The sequence below is a fragment of the Magallana gigas genome, chromosome 3 (genome assembly GCF_963853765.1).
Source record: "Magallana gigas chromosome 3, xbMagGiga1.1, whole genome shotgun sequence".
Taxonomy (NCBI): Eukaryota; Metazoa; Mollusca; class Bivalvia; order Ostreida; family Ostreidae; genus Magallana; species Magallana gigas.
The window spans coordinates 36418633-36440269 of NC_088855.1; the positions used below are offsets into that span (position 1 = coordinate 36418633).

At 33.9% G+C, this 21637-nt stretch overlaps 1 protein-coding gene across 2 annotated transcripts in view; it reads right to left on the bottom strand.

Moving 5' to 3' along the window:
- Nucleotides 1–776: 776 nt before the first annotated feature.
- Nucleotides 777–21637, bottom strand: part of LOC105343122 (uncharacterized) — a 29520-nt gene continuing 8659 nt past the window's right edge. Inside the window, exons 14-43 of one of the 2 annotated variants that reach the window (XM_066079492.1) lie at nucleotides 21324–21450; nucleotides 21016–21107; nucleotides 19931–20095; nucleotides 19666–19788; nucleotides 19382–19516; nucleotides 19107–19226; nucleotides 18619–18759; nucleotides 18155–18339; nucleotides 17741–17840; nucleotides 17387–17557; nucleotides 17002–17082; nucleotides 16461–16541; nucleotides 16115–16216; nucleotides 15749–15853; nucleotides 14849–14995; nucleotides 14500–14587; nucleotides 13973–14137; nucleotides 13062–13180; nucleotides 12370–12415; nucleotides 11368–11459; nucleotides 10169–10250; nucleotides 6158–9787; nucleotides 5952–6035; nucleotides 5461–5545; nucleotides 4007–4178; nucleotides 2966–3121; nucleotides 2550–2592; nucleotides 2318–2400; nucleotides 1974–2073; nucleotides 777–1641 (exon numbers count right to left, since the gene is read on the bottom strand). In XM_066079492.1, the coding sequence (XP_065935564.1) occupies nucleotides 1316–1641; nucleotides 1974–2073; nucleotides 2318–2400; nucleotides 2550–2592; nucleotides 2966–3121; nucleotides 4007–4178; nucleotides 5461–5545; nucleotides 5952–6035; nucleotides 6158–9787; nucleotides 10169–10250; nucleotides 11368–11459; nucleotides 12370–12415; nucleotides 13062–13180; nucleotides 13973–14137; nucleotides 14500–14587; nucleotides 14849–14995; nucleotides 15749–15853; nucleotides 16115–16216; nucleotides 16461–16541; nucleotides 17002–17082; nucleotides 17387–17557; nucleotides 17741–17840; nucleotides 18155–18339; nucleotides 18619–18759; nucleotides 19107–19226; nucleotides 19382–19516; nucleotides 19666–19788; nucleotides 19931–20095; nucleotides 21016–21107; nucleotides 21324–21450 (7146 nt within the window). In that variant the 3' untranslated portion in view covers nucleotides 777–1315. Of the gene's footprint in view, nucleotides 1642–1973; nucleotides 2074–2317; nucleotides 2401–2549; nucleotides 2593–2965; nucleotides 3122–4006; nucleotides 4179–5460; nucleotides 5546–5951; nucleotides 6036–6157; nucleotides 10251–11367; nucleotides 11460–12369; nucleotides 12416–13061; nucleotides 13181–13972; nucleotides 14138–14499; nucleotides 14588–14848; nucleotides 14996–15748; nucleotides 15854–16114; nucleotides 16217–16460; nucleotides 16542–17001; nucleotides 17083–17386; nucleotides 17558–17740; nucleotides 17841–18154; nucleotides 18340–18618; nucleotides 18760–19106; nucleotides 19227–19381; nucleotides 19517–19665; nucleotides 19789–19930; nucleotides 20096–21015; nucleotides 21108–21323; nucleotides 21451–21637 lie in introns of both variants that reach the window. The other variant, XM_020073272.3, reaches the window with a different exon arrangement.

Genomic DNA, 21637 nt, shown 5'->3' on the forward strand with positions numbered 1-21637 from the left:
TTCAGCAGAGCCTGGGTAAAAATTGTAAGTAGCAGGCATAAATTTCAAACAATTATTCCTCTGGGTAGCATTTCAACATACAAACCTACATGTAGAGCCAAGAGATTTGTAATGTTATTACAGACAAAGACAGTTGAAAATGTAATTATATAAGAATAAGCAGAATAAATTTTTGTACTCCACCTGGTTAACAATTTTCAAAAGTAACATTGAATTTTAAAGTTTATTTCTAATTTGTAAAACAATACATTTAGTACAAGTTTATTACAATATTGCAAACCAATCATTTTCTATTACAAGAATGTTCAAACAAAATATTGTACGGAAAACCAATTATTTACAGTACTATGTATTAGTCTAAGAAGAATGTTCAGAAACAGATCAGCATTACACATGTAAAAAAAAAATACTGATGAAAAAGTATTATCCAAGATTAAAGAAAATATTAATGAAGAATTGATAAGTTGCCTAGACTGAAGAATGTAAAAAATTTAGAGATAAACTAAAACACAAATGTGGAAGTTGTTGACAAGATTAAAATAAAAATAGAAGTTGCAAAACAAAAGTAAACATGAATGAATTATTGACCCCCCCCCCCCCTCCAAAGATGATAAATACAAAGTGTTGCAAAACAATCTGCATTAAATTGACCATGGATTTCCAACTATGGTTTTAAAAAATCAACGTCTTAATGTATTGCAGCCAAACAACTCCACTAAAATCTACTATCATTTAACTTTGCAATGATAAGAATTAAATTTATGTAATTAACTATAAATTTCATTTTTGAATGGGATAAAGAATTTTGCAGACAATATCACAGACAAATAAAGATACAATGTATATGAAATAAAAATATATGACACTGTTATACAAATCTATCACAGCTTTTGTTGATCAAATATAAACTACATTTGCTATCACTTCATTGGCTTTGTAAGAAACAAATTAAACTTTCGCAGTTTGACATAGAGATCAAATTTAAAAATTGCACTGGATAGTTGATAAAATCCATTCCAAGCCAGAGGGTTGTTAGGTTTTGCGCCCTTGCTCTGTTGTCATCTAGTCTAGAAGAGAATGATCGACTCCTCTTAGATGGGACACTAGCCAATGGCAGGGTAACTTTCAGTTGATTTAGCTGGCTGGGTTGAGAAAATGCAGATACAGAAGTACCCTGTTCAAAATCACACAAACACATCATATGTCCACGGTGCGATTTGAACCAGCGACCTTTTACTTAGTGGCCACTGAGCCGTGTGTTCCATTATATTGCTCTACATTCTTAACTTAGTCCTTTTTCAATAGTATCATAAAATTAGAACAGTGACTGTAACAGGCAATCCACAAGATGTGTCAGGTTTTTTCCAAGATCCAAATCTCTGATGTAAGGAGTCCATATTGGTTTACGATTTCCCAACTGAATGGATGCCTCTAGTGGAAAATCAAACCCAATGCTGACAACTTCTTTCATACATTTAAAACTGACTACCACCGAAGAAATGTTTGGCGATATGTCAAGAAGATGTTCGCAGCAGCACAGCCACTTTGGAAGTTTTCTTTTTTTGAATTCATGCATGAACTTCATTATACCAACAAGAAAAGTGGCCATCACAGGTAACAGCTCACTCTGAATGGATTTTGCTACGAAAGAAAAATAATTTTATCTTCAATGTACAAAAAGTTTGAATTATGATTATTGATGGTCCTAAAACACATGCAAGAACAATGCATCATGGGTTTTGTTCCTCTGTTTTACATCATTTTCTGTATCAGAGGTAGTACATGTATTGGGAAATAATTTGATATCAAAAGTACCATAATTTTGAGAAAAAATTCTAAATAATTGAACATTTTTTCCTTTGCAAATATTCTATCAAATATTTCTGTGTTGAATGTCACAGGCAGGTAATGGTCTAAAATAGCTAGCAGGATATTACTTCCACAATGTTAATATGTTGCATGTATTATCTTACATAGTGACAGCAAGCCTTGATTCTTCAGTAACTGTTCCAGTTTTTCGGCACTGATTGCTAATCCCTTAGCGAGATCCTTATCAAGTCTCCACAGACCATCCTGCATAAATGCAATTTAAATTATTAAATGACTATCACATTTCTAATTCTTATGATTTGTAAGGACAAGAATATTATCACTTAGCTCTAGCAAGTTGCACTTTTCTGTCTACAAATACTAGTAATAACAAAAATAAACGCAGTCAGTTCTTGCCAAGAATATTTATTAAAGGTTCATTAAATGACAAACTCTCTTAAAAGCAATAATCTTCTATAAATTGAGTTTGCATGACTTATACATGTACCTCGTTCAAAGGTGGCAGATATCTAAAGTTCATTGTGCCATCTTTGTCCCACACACTCTTCCACATGTCGATGTAAGGTGCATCTTAAATTAAAGAAAAAGAAACGAAGAAATGACACAAAAATACTTTCATTTGAAATAAATTAAGAAGTAAATCACAAGAAATAAGAGAAATATATCTTTCCAAAACAAAACTAGAAAGGTGCAATAATTGAAGAGTTAGATATACAGACCTGTAGAAAGTGTTTCATTCAGTTTGTTCCTGTATTCTTTAACCTACAAATCAAGTAATTGATGATTTCTTATTGAACAAACCATTAACATTTTTTAAAAACATGTATATCCTATATGTATACCAGCAAAAGCAACCAACCAGATTACAAATCAAGAGAGAGAATAAACTCGAAAAATTAATGCAACAATCTCTGATAGGAAAATGCTTAACAATGATGGTCATTACAACTTCATTATATTTCTTAGTTGAAAGTGTGGATGTTGTCTGAATTGTACATTCATAACAATTTTAATAATTAATTAGATAGATATTCTGTTTATAATGGCTATTCATATGAAATTTTACATTTATGCTCCGAAGCCAGAGGTGAATTTTGAACAATATAAACATAATATGATTTTGTCAAACACATACCTGCATTTTATGTTCCTTCACAAACTCTTCAAGCTGTTCAGCCACAGCCTTTCCATCTTCTGGGATAAGGAACAATATTGTCTCACTCATAGAATGTGGAATTGCTAAAACAAGTTCAAAATGTCCCTTAGGTTCCTCGATTTGAATGCATCCAATCTACAAAGAACAAGAGCATTCTAACAGTTTCCGGCAATTCAAGCAATACTTAATCAAGAAAAAGATGCTAAATTCTTAAAATCCAAAAACCAGAAACATATATATCCAGTGAATGACTTATGTGTTGGCTCAACAAATTAACATTCTGCATGGCCAAAAGTGACCCATATGATAAACATACACATGCATGTTTGAATAACGCAAAGTATGAAATTTCTGTGTACTGCATGATCCTTCACCAATATCAATTTCACATGATAACTTATACACAACTGCTTAAGTAGTATAAAGTAAAGAAAATGCATGTAAAAAATAAGAATGTATTGCTTTTGTTGCAGCAATGATATTGATTTGTTCTCTCAAGTTCTGTGTAGTAGAAACTGTATAAAAAAAACAACATGAGGAATGTGAGACACTCTAATGACGGTGATGAAAAATGTGAGATATTTCTGTGACAGTGATGAGAAATGTGAGATGTTCTTGTGACAGTGACATGAAATGTGAGATATGTTCCTGTGACAGTGATGAGAAATGTGAGATATGTTTCTGTGACAGTTATGAGAAATGTGAGATGTTCCTGTGACAGCGATGAGAAATGTGTGATATGTTCCTGTGACAGTGACGAGAAATGTGAGATATGTTCCTGTTACAGTGATGAGATTTGTGAGATATGTTCCTGTGACAGTGATGAGAAATGTTAGATGTTCCTGTTACAGTGATGAGAAATGTGTGAGATGTTCCTGTGAAATGTGATACTTTCCTATGAAATGTTCCTGTGACAGTGATAAGAAATGTGATATGTTCCTGATGATGAACATGAGATGTTTTTAATCATAGTGATGAGAAATGTGAGATGTTCTTTTGCCAATGATGATTTGTTCTTACCAGTCCTATTGGTAAGAATTCTCCTATTGGTAAGAATTCTTCTGGAGCATCTTGCACTTCCATAGTTGCTTGCACCGCATTCTCCGGAAATTGCTGCAGGCTCAACATTCTCAGCAGATAACTTGGCACAAAGGTCATGTATAATGTTTCTGGCAACAATACATTTTGTACCCTACAAGTTTAAATAATCAGAATACAAATTGCATACACCATGAAACCTTACTCCAAAAATTTATTATAAAATTTAGTAAAACAAATACAGTAAAACACGGTTATAGCGAACACGCTTATAATGAATTGACGCTTACAGCGAAGTGAATTTCATTCCCCAAGATTCTATTTCATGTTGTAAACTTGATGGATATAACGAATTATGCTTATAACGAAGTTAAATCGCCCGTCCCTGGGACTTCGTTATAAGCGTGTTTTACTGTATTATTAATAATGAATCAATATGGTTTGTTCCTTGCTTTTCACGAAGAGATTATAATTCTGTAGAAGCAGAAATATTCATTAAGGATTTAAAAAATTTCATTATTTTCGTTGGCAGAATAAATCAACGAAATTAAATCCACAATAAATATTTCATCCAAGTATTATAAATACAAAGTTGATAGGTGATACAATTTAGAAATTGCAATATGATGAAATTAATTGCCAACAAAATTTTATTTGGTTTAAAACAACAAAATTTTAACCCAACCAAAATATGTGGTTTTTTTTATAATTAACAACTCTAACACACTTTTGAATTGCTTTTAAACTTAAACCTGCCTGAGCATCTAAATAATCAAGGTCACACTCTGTATTTGAAGCTAGTTTTGCTTTGTACTTCATTTACATACACTCATGTAGTTAAATCAACCATGCATGTTTGAATAAGTAAGGACCATCATTAACCCAGATATGTGACCTGCTCGAAAAACTTTAAACTCATCCAGCATCACCTAATGCTCATCAAAGCTTGAAGAGTGCATTAGTATTAAAAGATGCATCATCCATCTAAGTAAAGATAGGACCAAAAATATCATAAATGTGATCATCATAAGGCAATTAATGCTCTATAATTGTTTAACCTGGTTTTAAACCTGTAACCTCCTTCAGCATTCAATACCTATGGCTTAGATTCAGCAATCAAGTTTGTCAAGTGCTTAAGTATCATTAGATGAACACTCTATGAAAGTTTGGTGAAGACAGGAATAAGGCTATTATTAACCTGAATATGGCCATCAAAGGGCAAATGCACCAAAGACTTAGCCTGCTCCTTAACTGTAACCTCCTTTAGCATTTGATACCTATAGCTTAGATTCAGCATCCAATTTTTTATTCCTGAAATGTGCCTAGATGCACCATAGGCTCAGTGAGCTGAAAATAACAGCAAATCTGTGTATACCTTTGTACTTGCTCTTATAAGGCATACTTATCAATGAAAGTCACTCTCAAATGTTTCTTACCTCTCTTTTCTCTGTGGATTAACATAAACGTCAATTTCATAATTTATGTTTTCCCTGGTACTAATCTTTTGATAGTGCAAATTCCCTGAAATAAGAAAATCATAACTTGAGTTCAGATTAAATATAGTGGCAGAGTTCTGTCTTGGATTTCTCATTTAAAAAACTTCAAATCTCAGATTTATGTCTCAGTTTCTAGTAAAAATTTTATTTTGTCCTCCAATTCAAGAAAGCACAAATTTGTATATTAAATTTCTAAAAAAAATTGTTTTAAACTAATTACTTTAACCATGTCAGACTTAAATCAAATCTCAAACATTGAAACAATATAAATTGCATGAATACAAAATTGTTAATGTTATTAACATTCCTTAATTAGATCCATTCCACTCAGTTACAAATATGGAATTAATCATTATCATTTACCAATACTCTGACTTTCTTCATAACAAACTTGATTCATATATCTTTGTTATAAGAATGTTCATCTATACCTGTCCAGCAGTGGACTTCAAAATCTCCATTTCCAACAGGTGCCTCAAACTGACTTTCATAAAGGCACAAGGAATTCAAAAGTTCTACAAAGAGGCAATTGCAATAAATCAATGCATATAAATACAAAATACATAATAGGACAGAAATCATGTTTATTTCTTCAACTATAGTTTATTCTGTTTAAATATTTAATCCATTATCTCACCTTCTTCTGATAGCTCTAGTTCAAACTGGGTTCCCTTCAGATTATATGGTTCTTCGGTTCTCTGTGGCATCTTACTATCATCACTTTTCTTACTTATTTTTCTTTTCCTGCCTCTTGTTTTCTTTCCATACAATTTTTTTCTCCTATCTTTAATGCTTCTGTCTCTATCCCAGCTTCTATCACTACCCATTTTACTACTTTCCCAATACCAATCTCTTCTTTTGGATTTTCTGTAAATGTTTCTATCTCTTCTATTTTCTCTTTCATCCCAGCTTTTATTCCGGCGTCTGACTCTACTATCCCAGCTTTTGTTCCTGCTTCTGTCTCTTCTACCCCAGCTTTGATCCCTTCTTCTGTCTCTTCTATCTCTTCTTCTGTTTTCTCTTTCCCAGCTTCTGTTCCTACTTCCATCCCTACTCTCCCAGCTCCTATCCCTACTTCGGTCTCTTCTATCCCAGCTCCTATCATAACTTCTGTCTCTTCTATACCAGCTCCAATCTCTACTTTTGGTTCTAGTATCTCTGTTTCTATCCCTACTTCTGGTTCTAATATCCCTGCTTCTATCCCTACTTCTGGTTCTTCCATCCCAGCTTCTATCACATCTTCTGTCTCTTCTATCCCAGCTTTTATCATAACTTCTGTCTCTTCTATACCAGCTCCAATCTCTACTTTTGGTTCTAGTATCTCTGTTTCTATCCCTACTTCTGGTTCTAATATCCCTGCTTCTATCCCTACTTCTGGTTCTTCCATCCCAGCTTCTATCACATCTTCTGTCTCTTCTATCCCAGCTTTTATCTCTACTGCTATCCATGCATCTATCTCTACTTCTGTCTCTTCTTTCTCTTCTTTTATTTTCCCTATCCCAGCTTCTGTCTCTACTCTCCCAGCTTCTATCCGTACTTCTTGATTTCCTAGTACAGCTCCCATCATAACTTCTGTCTCTACTCTCCCAGCTCCTATCCCTACTTCGGTCTCTTCTATCCCAGCTCCTATCATAACTTCTGTCTCTTCTATACCTGCTCCAATCTCTACTTTTGGTTCTTGTATCTCTGCTTCTATCCCTACTTCTGGTTCTAGTATCCCTGCTTCTATCCCTACTTCTGGTTCTACTATCCAAGCTTCTATCACATTTCCTGTCTCTTCTATCCAAGCTTCTATCCCTACTTTTGGTGCTGCAATCCCTGCTGTTATCTCTACTGGATCTTTTATCTCTACTGCTGGTTCTACTATCCAAGTTCATATCTCTACTTCTCTCCCTTCTACCCAAGCTACTATTCCTGCTTCTGGTTATACTATCACAGTTTCTAACCCTACTTCTGTCCCTTCTACCCAAGCTTCTATCCCTTCTTTTGGTGCTATTATCCTTGATTTTGGTTTTACTATCCAAGCTTCTATCCCTACTGTTGGTGCTACTATCCCTGCTTCTGGTTATACTATCACAGCTTCTATCCCTTCTTCTGGAACTGTTATCCCTACTTTTGGTGCTACTATCCCGGCTTCTGGTTATACTATTCCAGCTTCTATCCCCACTTCTTGATCTTCTATCAAAGGTCCTATTATGACTTCTGTCTTTTCTATTCCTACTTTTGGTGCTACTTTCCCTACTTCTTGTTATACTATCCCAGTTTCTATCCCTTATTCTGGATCTAGTAACCCTGATTCTATCCCTACTTCTGGATCTTCTATCCAAGCTCCTATTCATGCTTTTGGTTATAATATCCCAGCTTCTATCCCCACTTCTTGATCTTCTATCAAAGGTCCTATTATGACTTCTGTCTTTTCTATTCCTACTTTTGGTGCTACTATCCCGGCTTCTGGTTATACTATTCCAGCTTCTATCCCCACTTCTTGATCTTCTATCAAAGGTCCTATCATGACTTCTGTCTTTTCTATTCCTACTTTTGGTGCTACTTTCCCTACTTCTTGTTATACTATCCCAGTTTCTATCCCTTATTCTGGATCTAGTAACCCTGATTCTATCCCTACTTCTGGATCTTCTATCCAAGCTCCTATTCATGCTTTTGGTTATAATATCCCAGCTTCTATCCCTACTTCTTAATCTTCTATCCAAGCTCCTATCAATGCTTCTGGTTAAAATATCCCAGCTTCTATCCCTACTTCTTGATCTTTTATCAAAGTTCCTATCATGACTTCTATCCAAGCTTCTATCCCTTCTTTTGGTGCTACTATCCTTGCTTTTAGTTTTACTATCCCAGCTTCTATCCATACTTCTGGATCTGTTATCCCTCCTTCTATCCCAGCTTTTATCCCTACTTTTGGTGCTACTATCCCTGCTTCTGGTTATACTATCCAAGCTTTTTTCTTTGCTTTTGGTGCTTCTATCCCTGCTTCTGGTTATATCATCCAAGCTTCTTTCCTTACTTTTGATGCTACTATCCTTGCTTCTGGTTATACTATCCCAGCTTCTATCCCTACTTCTTAATCTTCTATCAAAGCTCCTATCATGACTTCTGTCTCTTCTATTACTACTTTTGGTGCTACTATCCCTGCTTCTGGATATACTACCCCAGTTTCTATCCCTTATTCTGGATCTAGTAACCCTGCTTCTATCCCTACTTCTGGATCTTCTATCCAAGCTTCTGTTCCTACTTTTGGTGCTACTATCTCTGCTTCTGGTTATACTATCCCAGCTTCTATCCATACTTCTGGATCTGTTATCCCTCCTTCTATCCCAGCTTTTATCCCTACTTTTGGTGCTACTATCCCTGCTTCTGGTTATACTATCCAAGCTTTTTTCTTTGCTTTTGGTGCTTCTATCCCTGCTTCTGGTTATATCATCCAAGCTTCTTTCCTTACTTTTGATGCTACTATCCTTGCTTCTGGTTATACTATCCCAGCTTCTATCCCTACTTCTTGATCTTCTATCAAAGCTCCTAACATGACTTCTGTCTCTTCTATTACTACTTTTGGTGCTACTATCCCTGCTTCTGGATATACTACCCCAGTTTCTATCCCTTATTCTGGATCTAGTAACCCTGCTTCTATCCCTACTTCTGGATCTTCTATCCAAGCTTCTGTTCCTACTTTTGGTGCTACTATCTCTGCTTCTGGTTATACTATCCCAGCTTCTATCCATATTTTTGGTGCTACTTTCTTCGCTTCTATCACTATTTCTGTCTCGTCTATTCCAGCTCCTATCCCTACTTCTGTCTCTTCTATGCCAGCTCCTATCACAACTTCTGACTCCTCTTTCTTCTTGTCTACTGTTATATTTCCTGTTTCTACTCCTTCCTCTTCTCTTAAAAACTGGACTTTTACTACTTTTAAAACTTTGATCTTCACTTTGCAAATATCTATTTCTTTTTTCTGAACCCGTGCCTTCTGAATAATTAGATTTTTCTTGTTCTCCATATCTCTTAATTATATTAACACTACTCTCATTTTCCTCAATATCTCTCTCATTTTCCTCAATGTCTTCATTTTCATCAAAGCATTTGTCTATTGGTCTAGGTCTTCTCTCTAAACTACTTCCCCTGTCATCATCCACCTCAAAATCATCATCTTCACTGTCAGATTCAACATGAATATCACCATCTGAATATTCTTCGTCTGCTTTCTGATCTATATTGCCAGTGAAACTTTGTGGTGGCACGGTTTGAGAGACTGCTTCTGTAGTGGAGAAGTATGTTTGTGATATGGTGGGATTGTATGCTGGTGAGGTGGGACTGTATGCTGGTGAGGTGGGACTGTATGCTGGTGAGGTGGGACAAAATCCTGCTGAGGTAGAACCATATGCTGGTGAAGCAGGACTGAATGCTGGTGGGGTAAAACTGTTTGTATGAATGGTAGGAGTTAAAGTAGCCCTTAAGGAATAGCCCCTTTTCTTAGAAGCACTGGAACTTTGAATTGTTGATTTTAAAATCTGATTTAATTCCATAAGAGAGGAATTTTGTACAACTTCATCTGGCTCATTTTCCTTTTGTGTTACATCAATGTCAAACTCTACATTATCTAAGTCTGATTCATTGAGTACTGCTGTTATTGACACACCTGTGGTGTTGCCAACATCATTCAACTGTTCAGCTATTACATTTGGTCCTTCTTGCTGATCCACCAAACTTTTCTGGTATTCCTATAATATAACAGAGATAGCCGAAATTTTTATAAGTTTTTTTTATCACATTTCTTGGTGTAAACAGACATGTATTTCTCAAAATGTCCTTTTTATGTGCCATCCAAATAAAAATCATATTTTTATTTCATTTTTTGAAAAAATCCTCACTTCTGGTATAGGTATTTACTACTTCAATTGTACAGTTTGCTTTCGTCTCTATTAAACACAAACTATTAAAAAAAATGGACATTGTTGCTGTTACTTTTAACTTCTTTGATATTCAGACTATCTTTAGGGTCAAAGTAACTGAATTATCATTTAGAGTTAAAAGATTCTAAAATGCAATGTCCTCCATGATACTATTCAAAGTACATACGGTAAAACTTGTTTAGTGCGAACACGGATATAGCGAATTCTTGGATATAGCGAAGTTTTTTTGAGTCCCCGGTAAAATTCTTAACAAATCTTTGCAAAATTTTTCAGTTATAACGAATTCTCATATAACGAATATACGGATATAGCGAACTGATTTTGAATCCCGTAGAGGTGAATAAAAACGAAATTTAACAGCTTTATAATGAATTTCTTAACAGTTTAAAAAAGTTTGCAATACCATTAAACAAAATAGTTTGAATGAATTTATTTTCATATGTTTTTTTCAATTCACAATTCGATTATTAAAGGTATCAAAGTAATGTTTTTGTTATTTTAAGCCTCAATTATCAAAAATTATTGTCTTGTGAAAGAAAACGTGTATATAATGAATTCGCTATAGATATTATTACGAATTCATTATACGGATATAACGAATTACGGATATAACGAAGTAATTCCATTAGTCCCTAGGACTTCGCTATAACCGAGTTTTGCTATGGTGTTCATGTCAATTATAAAGCATGATTAAAAAAAAACTGGGTGATGCATAGATAAAGTAAGAAAATCAAATGAAAAAGAATTAACATGTACATATTAAAAATAATGCTTATATCCACAGCCATTAGGTATTATTTCAACCCCAATAGTTCTCTGGGGACTTTTATTTGCATATACATGTAATACTTGAGCAAGGTTAAATTATACTTGTAGATATATCTCCTCATTAAATTAATTTTCATTTAACAAAAATTAAATGTACCATTTGGTTTGTATGAACTTTATCCATTTTCTCCAGAAATCCCAGCTCTTCTGCCTCTTTTTCACTTAAACATTTCTTCTTTTTCTTTTTTTCTTCAACGAATTAAATGATACCAAGATACAGTTATGTACTCCTCTATGAAAATGTATACAAACTACTGCTTGTTGTGTCATTAATAAACTTCTGTACAAAGCTAGGTTTTCTTTTAAAAGCACAGCTTGTAGTCTTAATGTCAAATACTGTAAATTCCTTATTTTACGTGGGTACTTAAATCTGCATTTCCGTTGCTTTGTATCAAATCGCGAGAATAAAAAATCACGATCAAAACTGTCTGAAAAATTAAAGCGAGACTTTAAAATCGGTGAGGGTTAATTCCTCATGTTTAATTAGGAAACTACAGTGTGATAACAATGCCTTTAGAATTGGTAAGTGGCTGATCAACCTTTTTAATCAAGCTTTATATACTACCATCTATTCAAATGGAATCTAATTCAATAATCATTTTATTGGTAAATTGTTACTTTCAAGAGATGATTTTAAAGATTGTTGAAGGCAATAGATTAAAATTGTTTCTTGCTAGCATTCACCACGATACACTGGGATAAATTTTAACAGTATGACACAAAATCTGTGATGTCTCTATCCCCACTAAAAATTTGAACTAAACAGCTAATCCATAACTGTACATGTATCATACTTATACTCAGTAATCCTATTTTTTCCTGATAAACAAATCTTCTTCGAGGTTACTTAACAATTCCATGCTATAATCAAAGTTTCCTAGTTTAAACAGTCAGTAAATTGAAATCCTTGCTTGGACAAGGAGTCTAAATTTCCATAAATGTTTAGTTTGGTTGCAACATAATTCAATAAAGAACCTTTAACTTTCAGTATCAAAATTATGAGAGATTTAAGAATTCTAAATTGAAAAGGCCTTCCTTTTTGTTGAGAGAGATACATGTAGTACATGTATATCTGTTTGAGTTAAAAATTGCTACTTACTTTTAAAACATGATTGAAGTTCATCAGATGTCAGATCTACAGGCAGCTAAACAAAACAAAAACTCCATCATAGAATTCTTCATGCATGCATTTACTCATAGTACATATGTATATAAGTATATACTAGTAACTAAGGTTATTAAATTATTCACAAGCTAAAATGTATCTAATAGCAAATACTAAATCATTCCTTTATTTACTACAATTAAAGATAATTATTCCTCAGATACCAAAATCTTAATAAAATATATTACATCTCAAACTCTTGTAAACTTTGAAGTTAATTAAAATCACAAAATGTAATGCAGCTTGAATTTTTCAACAATTCAAGTTCAGCATAAATCTGCTTTGAATTTCTTTTCAAACATAAAGATCATCTTCAGAGGTCTTTGTGTCCTTTCACACTGATAACACAATTTTAATGCATGCAGATATTGAACAAGCATAGTATGCTGTTATAATTACTATTCATGGATTACAAAGTCATTAAAAAAAAAAAAAAATTGAACTGGAATAGTTTTCCATTCAAGAAAAATCATTTGTTTATAAAACTACATCCTCACAAACTGGTGAAATTTGGACTGTCATGGAAAAATGGTACTCTTATTCATTCAATTTCAAAGCACTGTCTGCTCTAGCTAGTGAACAGTGACTTTTCAATCTTACCGGTACCTATATTTGATTCTACTTACCGTTACACTGTAGATTGGGGTATCACTTGGACTAGAGCTTGCCTGGTGATGCATAGTAGGAGGAGGTGCACCTCCTCTCAAACGTTGAACCATAAAAATAATGGAATGTTCTCTCATATCTGGAAAACCATAGGAGTATAAATGAATGTACATTGTAGGTAGTGTGCAAAGGTTACAAGGAATATTGTGATGTTGCTCAACATTATCATATTCCTCGTAATCTTAGTACAGTGTATTTATATGAAATACTGAAACCAACTTTATTCGCAACAACTTTATTTCGCGATTTACCAAAGATAAAACCTTTTGCAGCAACTAATTTTTGCCATCAAGTCACAGATTACTTAAAAATATATACACCAGAGAAATAGCTGGTCGGCGGTGAGAAATACTTGCGTCAACAAGGCTGTTGCGAACAGCGGGATTTTCTCGCATGCGAATAAAAGTTAGTTTACAGTACATATGCATGTACATATGTTCAGTTTATATACATGAACAATGCTGCAGTGAACATGCATATACTTTGGTTTAATATTAAATCACAACAAATGCCCAAATTGTACAGTGAGGTATATGTACATGCAGTACTATATTGTTACTAACAATGATCAAATACTTTTTTTTTAATATTTAATGCTCTTGAATTCTACTGAATCCTGACAAACTCTAGTTATAAAAACCACTTAGGCAGCAAACCTATAGCAATGTATTTCAAGCTTCATACATGAATAATGATAAACAAACAATCTCTTGATACAGTACATATTTTGGGTTTTTTCAGACTTAATTATCAAATAATTGTTTCGAAGAAGTTTCAGTTTTTAATTAATCTAATCATGTTTCTACAGGCATTTATCTGGCAGAAATAAACGTTACTTAATACACACAAAAATCACAAATTAATATATGACCTAAATTGTCTGTGTCCTCTAGTAGTTTTCCATGATGAATTAATCGTATGCTGCTCTCAGGCAGACCCTCTTTCTCCATGATTTCTAACTTTAATTGAGCCACTGTGCCGGCCACAACAGGAATGGACCTCCCAGTCAGAGTTCGCACCTCAAGCTGTTTAGGAACTGGGAGGAAAAATTACATTATACTGAAATACAGTACTGTAAATGTACGATAGTGATATTTGGTGAAAATTGATTTATTCAACAGGTTAGCATAGATTTGATTTAGTGTATATTTGGATAAACTATTTATATTAATGTATGCATGTTATTTGCAATGTACAGTATTTAATTTTAGTGAAGTGGCTTTCTGGCGAAAAAATGTTAAATAGAATACACTAGCTGCCAAATGCGAAACATTTACAGTAGTTCATCAGATTTTATGAAAGGATCAAAATGTTTATCGATTTCATTGAATACTGACAGAGAATCATAAATTTATTCAGGTAAGATGTGTGTCTAAGATAATTCAACTTAAGACCTACTGGATAAATATTTATGGAACTGTTGCTGAAGTGCTTGAGCTTTTTCTGAGTGCTGACTGCTAAAAAACTCGTCTGACCTCTCCAAGACCTGCGACAAACATGAACACAACAAAATATGTAAAGGTTTATATACCAAACCCATCTTAATTGCTAGCCAAAGGATTTATAATCACAGCGGATAATAAACCATTGGCTGGCAAAAAAAGTACTTAACTAAGCAATCATCAGCAATGAAAACATAATTTATCAATTATGAAGAATTTTTAAAGATAAAAAATGGTCCCGAAATAATATTGTTGTTATTTAATTTGTAAAGAAATCCCTGTCTTTGGATCCACCACTAGCTGACCTTTTGTAGCATGTCCTTGTTGTCCTCCTGCAACAGATCCTTTCTGTAATCCAGCACAGACAGGTAGCACCTCTCCACCTCCAGCTGCGAGAAGCTCTCAGCAATGCTTGCCCTATGTAGTAGTTCCTCTACACACTCCAATGGATCCTACCAGTATTTAGTATTTGGGTTAAAATATTGATTGCACATTAATGACCTTGCATATAACCCATTCAAAATTTCCATGATGTGTATTGATATGCACTTTATCATTCATTTGAACATCTTTGATGATATGGCGGGATGTCATTCTGCAATGTTTTAATTGAATCACTGGCAAATTAATGCTTTTTTATTGTAACATTATATTTCTTCCTTTGTTCCACAACAAAACCATATATTTACATCTACCGAGTATGATTTCCTCTATTTCTTACGGAAACTTATTGTTAATTCATTGCTCTATAGAAACTGACACAACTGAAATCTACACGCCCATACATTGATTGGTTGAAACCTACAGCGACTGAAACTGACAGGACTGAAAACTACACGCCCTGTTTATCGATTGGTTGAAACCTACAGCAACCTAAGAAAAATTACAGACTGCACAAAATAATCATGACGTATACATATACATATCCTACATGAATACCCTAAGGAAGCATTTTGTTGTTTAAAATTGGCTGCTCTATCTGAAAATTTCTCTAATCATATATTTATATATTCATCAAAGACAATATTTTCTTAGAAATAAGCCTTAATCTAAGCACAAAGTACTAAATAAGTGGATTGATACATGTATGTTCTATCACAATTCTCCCTACAGTATACTGATACTCTCAGAGGAAAGAATACAAATTGGATGCTTTGCTATCAGGGTTACTAAAATAGTACAGGTGTTTTTCTATCTATTTGTACCTTTTCATCCATATTATCCGCATTGATCCATCCCATGTAGGTAAGATTATCCACAGATTCATTGTTTACTAGCTCTTCAATACTTGGACCCTCAGTTGTTTCCCCCTAAAATAATAAATCATTTTCTATATTTTTTTAGTTACAGGTGATACACATGATCATACATGTACATTGTTTTTAAAATGTATATTCATCATAAACCATATTTGCAAATACAAAAGTACATATATCAGTACTTAAAATATAAAATATCAGGTGTTCAGGAACTTTGCAATGTTCCATACAATTGCCACAAACTGCTCTGGTACAATTTTTGCAATTTCAAAATATCAAACATGACCCAGTGAAAGATCCCTTATATTCTACCTCTGTCCTCTCTTCTATGGCTACAAAACTGGTGTATGGAGTCACAATTCCAAACTCTTTGCTGAGCTCAATGATATGCTGCTTTCTTTCTTGTTTAATTAACTGAAAGAAAAAACCCAGTTCATCAGTAAAATCGAATTCCAGATCTTGATTTATTTGACAAGAACTCTGGTCAAATTTCAAATTTTACTTTTACAAACCAAATTATTTTGATGTTTCACTAACATGCAAGATGATTTTAACAGAGAGAATTGGGGATCCTGAATAATTTTAACATGTGTGATTTATTTTAATGTATATAAGATGTAGATATGAAGAATTACAGTGTGCATGATCAGTGCCATACCTTGTGGTGAAGTTTGCTGTCACTCAGAACCCCGTCCTCATAATCTCTTATAACAGCCCGGGCCGCCAACTGATGCAGCATCTAACGGTACAGAACAGAAAGTGCATAAATAGCAAATGTTAAATCTTTCAGTTCATGTTCATAGATGAAATTAAATGACATTTGAAATACTCAAAACTCTACCAATCTTAACATTGACTATTTCAAGAATCATAGCAGTTTGTAGGTATTGGTCAATAATCATCTATTTACACTTATGAAACTTCCTTTTCAACCTGTAAATCTAGGACTGGCTCCGTCGTCACTTTCCTCAAGTCAATACTCAGCCTCAAATCTGAGGTTTTTCCTCAAATTTTTATGTGCTTTAATTTCTTTAAAGTATTTGAGCCGAGGAATGAGTTGAGTGATTAGAAAATATTTTGGTGACGGTGGAGCAAGGTCAGTCTATATTTGCCCTGTATATTATTACCTTAATACTGTAGTTTTGCATGGTGATTAAACAGAAAATTTGATACCATTTGTCATATTAATGCTTCTTTACCTTTCCCTCTGTGAAGTTCAGCTCTGTTGTAGAAACAATTGTTTCAAATTCCTGTTCATCAACCTTTGCCTTTAAAATTGCCTATAAAGAATAAACTATGAATGAAATAATCTTTCAAATATAATAAATCAACACAAATGATTACAGTTCCTAAAAAATAAACCTATATTAGTTTTTATATACATGTACAAGCACTTTTACTTATCAAATATCAAACTTATTTCCTAGACTGCTTCACAATTATCTCCCCTTGAAATCTGTACAATGTATTTTGGTTTGAAAAAAAAAAACCCACTTTAAATCAACAACGAATTGCATAGTAATTTAATAACATACCTACATGTACATGTAAATTAACAAAAAATGTCATTCTTTCAAAACATACCTGTGTGCAATTCTTGACAAATCCATACACCACAAGCCTATTTGCACTGAACAGGCTGGGGATCTTACAGGGAGCCTGAAGGGGTGGATCTAGTTTATCAGTGAGCGGGCCCCACTCCACCTGCACCTGGGAGATCCCAGGCCGTGTAGCTTGGTCCATTTGTAATGCAATCTGTAAATACACCCACAGAAGCATACACTTATGTACCCTGGAAAAAACCCATCTCTCTCTCTCTCTCTCTCTCTCAATAAGAAGCACCTATAAAAATAAGTTAGCAATAGTCTTCAAATCCAATCCAATCATTACAATAAACACTTTAATTTAACATGAAAAAAAGTTCCACCTGTTATTTACCTTTGACTGCCAGTTAGATTTGGTTTTGCTGTTGAAGTATTCATATGTCCCACCTCCATAATTAGCTAAACTCCGTAATGTATGACTGTCCCTATTACTTCTAAAATGATATCACCACAACATTTTTGATTAATAAAAAGATCATTTTAAAATTGTTCCATTTTCCAACCATTTTATCAATGTTCACTACTGGTGTTATTGAATGTTTAATAAAGCACAGAAATATCTTTCAGATATTCAGGATAAATCTTGCAATTATGGGATGTGTATCTTTATTGGCAACATCAAGCATATTCAAACTAAAGGTTTTAGAAACATAAGTATAATATACAAATATTTTCACTATTATTTTATAATTTCTATCAGGTGAACAAACACACTTACCAGTCTGTAACATAGAGCATGTTTACTTACCCAACACCCATGCAGAACAGCCTATTTTTGGAGGAATGTTTGGCAACAGTTTCAAAAAGCCCCTCATTTCCTACAAATCCATCAGAGATCAGGAAGATGCTTCTACTGCCCTCTGCTGGACTTAGTAAGTACAGAGATTTCAGGGGAGATAACACATCACTGCAGCCCATCACAGGATTGGCTCTCTGAAATAATAACATGATAATACAAATATTTTATCAGATGAATAATAGATGTAATATACATGTATATTACAAACATACATATATAAAAAGAAAATTCTACGGTTACTTGATGTGTATCTTAATTGTTATACACTAGGTATAGCACATGTGTTTAAGAAATCTCATACATGTGTTATGAACATTATATGCATAAATACATGTACATGACAATGGTTACATGCATTTTCAACATGTCAGAAAATTGAGCCTTTATCCCTTTACAACCAAGTCTAAACAAACCTCAATATATTTCATGGCCTCATTAGTTGAATTCTTTGTAATTCTATGAGGAAACTGGAAGAGCTCCCTAAAGGATGATCCAAATGTCATGATGTTAAAGCAAGCTTTCTCAGGAAGATTTTCTAGTGCCAGCAGCAAGACCTGATGTAAGAATGAAAGAATTTTTAAAATATTTTTAAATCACCTTGAACAAATAAAAATGGCCCCCCTACCCCCCCCCCCCCAAATAAAAAAAATAAGTCCTTGAAAAAATTAAAGTACTATTTGTTAGGTAATTTGGGAGCTAGAATTGATATGCTCATTTTTGTTGGCTAACAAAAGGAATTTATTTAATACATGAATAACCAAATAATAGATAAAAGAATTACAAAACCATTCCACAGACGAATCTTCATGTCCAATGCATACATGTACTAGATCAACTGCATGTAATTGTAATTATCATACATGTATATTAAAAGATATCAATAAATGGATAACAGATATACCTTTCTGGAATCTCTAAATGCGTCCCCTTTCATAGAGTTGGATAAATCCATAAGGAATACAACCTCTGGGCTAGGATCGATTGCTGCCTCAAATTCAGGGTAAAAAGCTAACATACAGGCCTGTAATCATTCAAAGTCAACCATTAATTTATACAAAAAATTTCAGACCCTGTGTCCTTAAGCAATTTAAGTTCTCAATCCCTATGAATTTTAATTTTTTTTTTATTCAAGCAATAGTAAAATTGGTTATTTTTGTCCTCTACAATGCTTCTTACCTGCACATCTCTTTCTGGATGACATTCCACCCACATGCGCGGAACATGGATTTCTGCCAACTTAATCAGCAGCTGGAATCCTTCGGCAAAGTTGGACTTCTTTGGTATCTCCACCACAGCCTTGGTATCAGTTTTCTATTGATAAACAAAATACTTTGTAGCCAAAAAAAAACCTTAAGACAATCAAGAGTTACTTTATGTCGTTAACAAAACATGTAACATAAATCTTTGTGTAAATCATAAATGACATGAAGAAAAAAAAAAAAAGTGACATAAACTCGAACCTTGTACTTGAGTCTATGAGTTCCAGAATTCAGTTCCCTTATTTCAAAAGGCATTTCTATGGCAGCTTGCAGAGAGATCTGACAATCCATTAAGTCACTGATCTGAAGGACTGATGTCTCTGCCTGCAAATAGTTTGTCAAAATTAAGCAGCATGAAAACTTTCCATGTTCACTACCTGCCATCTATATTGAAGCTGTACACATTCCAAAGAAATAACTGATGCATGAGGACAATGAATGCAATTTATACACCTAGGATCAGTACCTGGGTCTGCTGAGCTAAGGCCGTATCTCTGACCCACGGGGCCACTGAGGCAGGGATGGTCAAGGCTATGCCATCTCCCTCCACCCCAAGCTCACTGATATAGGTCAACTTTATCAGTACCTCCGAATCGGGCGGTAGATTTCCGACACTCACAGTGAATACATCCTAAAAGCAATAAGCAGGTAAATTAAATTTATTTGTTTTCCCTCGGACTGAAATGTCACACTTTCATTAGTTTAAACATAGCACGTGACTGCCTAATATATCTCTATGTTTGTTCTATGAGAATTAATATTGGGCAAAATGGCCGTCATTGGCCAACGCTTCGCCTTCTCATTTCAAAATTTCATGATATTTAATACAAAATCTGCATGCCATAAGTTCTTAAAATATTTGGAGTAGTTGCCCTTTGAAATTCTTTAAAACTAGATTTGTTGCCCTTTGAATATTGACGTCACATTGTTGTGTCTGGAGCAGAATAAAACAGCAGTGTTGAGATTTGCTCAAATCTCTGCAGCGGAAAGGGAGAAAGCATTTAAAATTGAATGGCAACAAAACATTATAAGTAAACAATAGTGTAGCAAAGATTTTCAAAGAGTATTTGAAAGGTGAGATTGATAATTTTGAAGAGTTTAAATAAGTTAAATTGGATGAGATGTTAGGCAACTTGTATACATAGGTTTGCGTAGATCATCATTTTTTGTGATTAATATGCCACTTGATAGTCCTTGGGAAAACAAAACACTTATTAGGTTTGTTACTGACAGATTACAGAAATATATTGGGTTGATCATGCAATCCCATAGAAGGCTTGACTTTGCCTCGCCATGAGATCGATCAACCCGATATATTTCTGTAGTCAGTCAGTAACTAACCTAATAAGTAATAATAGACATCAAGTACAGTCAAAGCAGATACCGTATTATCTGTGTTCCACCCAAGGTATATAATTTTTTTTTCACATTACACCATAGCATTATTGCATGTGCATTACACATCTAAACTTATCCACATCATCATACTGAAACACTTTCTTTTAACTTTTAATCTCTTCTAGCTTCCATGACTCTTGAGTTGACACTTACTGGTTCCTCCTCGTCCATTAAGTATGCACCGTGACCTTTACTGATGGCCTCTCTGTACTCGCGGTGTGCTGTCTTCTTTTCCTTGATTTCTCCTAAAAATCCCCACAACCAATGGTAAAACTTTTAAACATGTACCACTTTAAATCCGTAGAACACAATTTTTTCAAATAACTATAGGAATTGAAACTCTCATGTTTAAAAAAAAGGTTTCAGATGATAAAAATTTTGTGTATTGATCCCTATAAAAGACATCTTTTTCTTAGCTTTTAATCAAAACATGAAGGGAATATTAACTTCAATGTACATGCCTATAATGTGTTTCCCATTTATGAATGCTTCGAATCCACACACAGCAGCTTTCTCATCCAGAGGGAAGACATACTTCGCCTCGATTGGCTCTGTCATGTTGTTTTTGTAAGATTGCAAGACAACAACCTGGTTAGAATTTTAAAAAAAATGAATTGAAAGAGTTTGCTTTTGCTAGCTATCACTCTCAAATTTGAAGAATGAAAAAAAAAAATAAAGGATGGGAGAATCAAATTACTATATCATATCAAGACATGATTACTGATAAGCAGATTATACATTCATTATGACATACATGAACAATCCAATCTTTAAA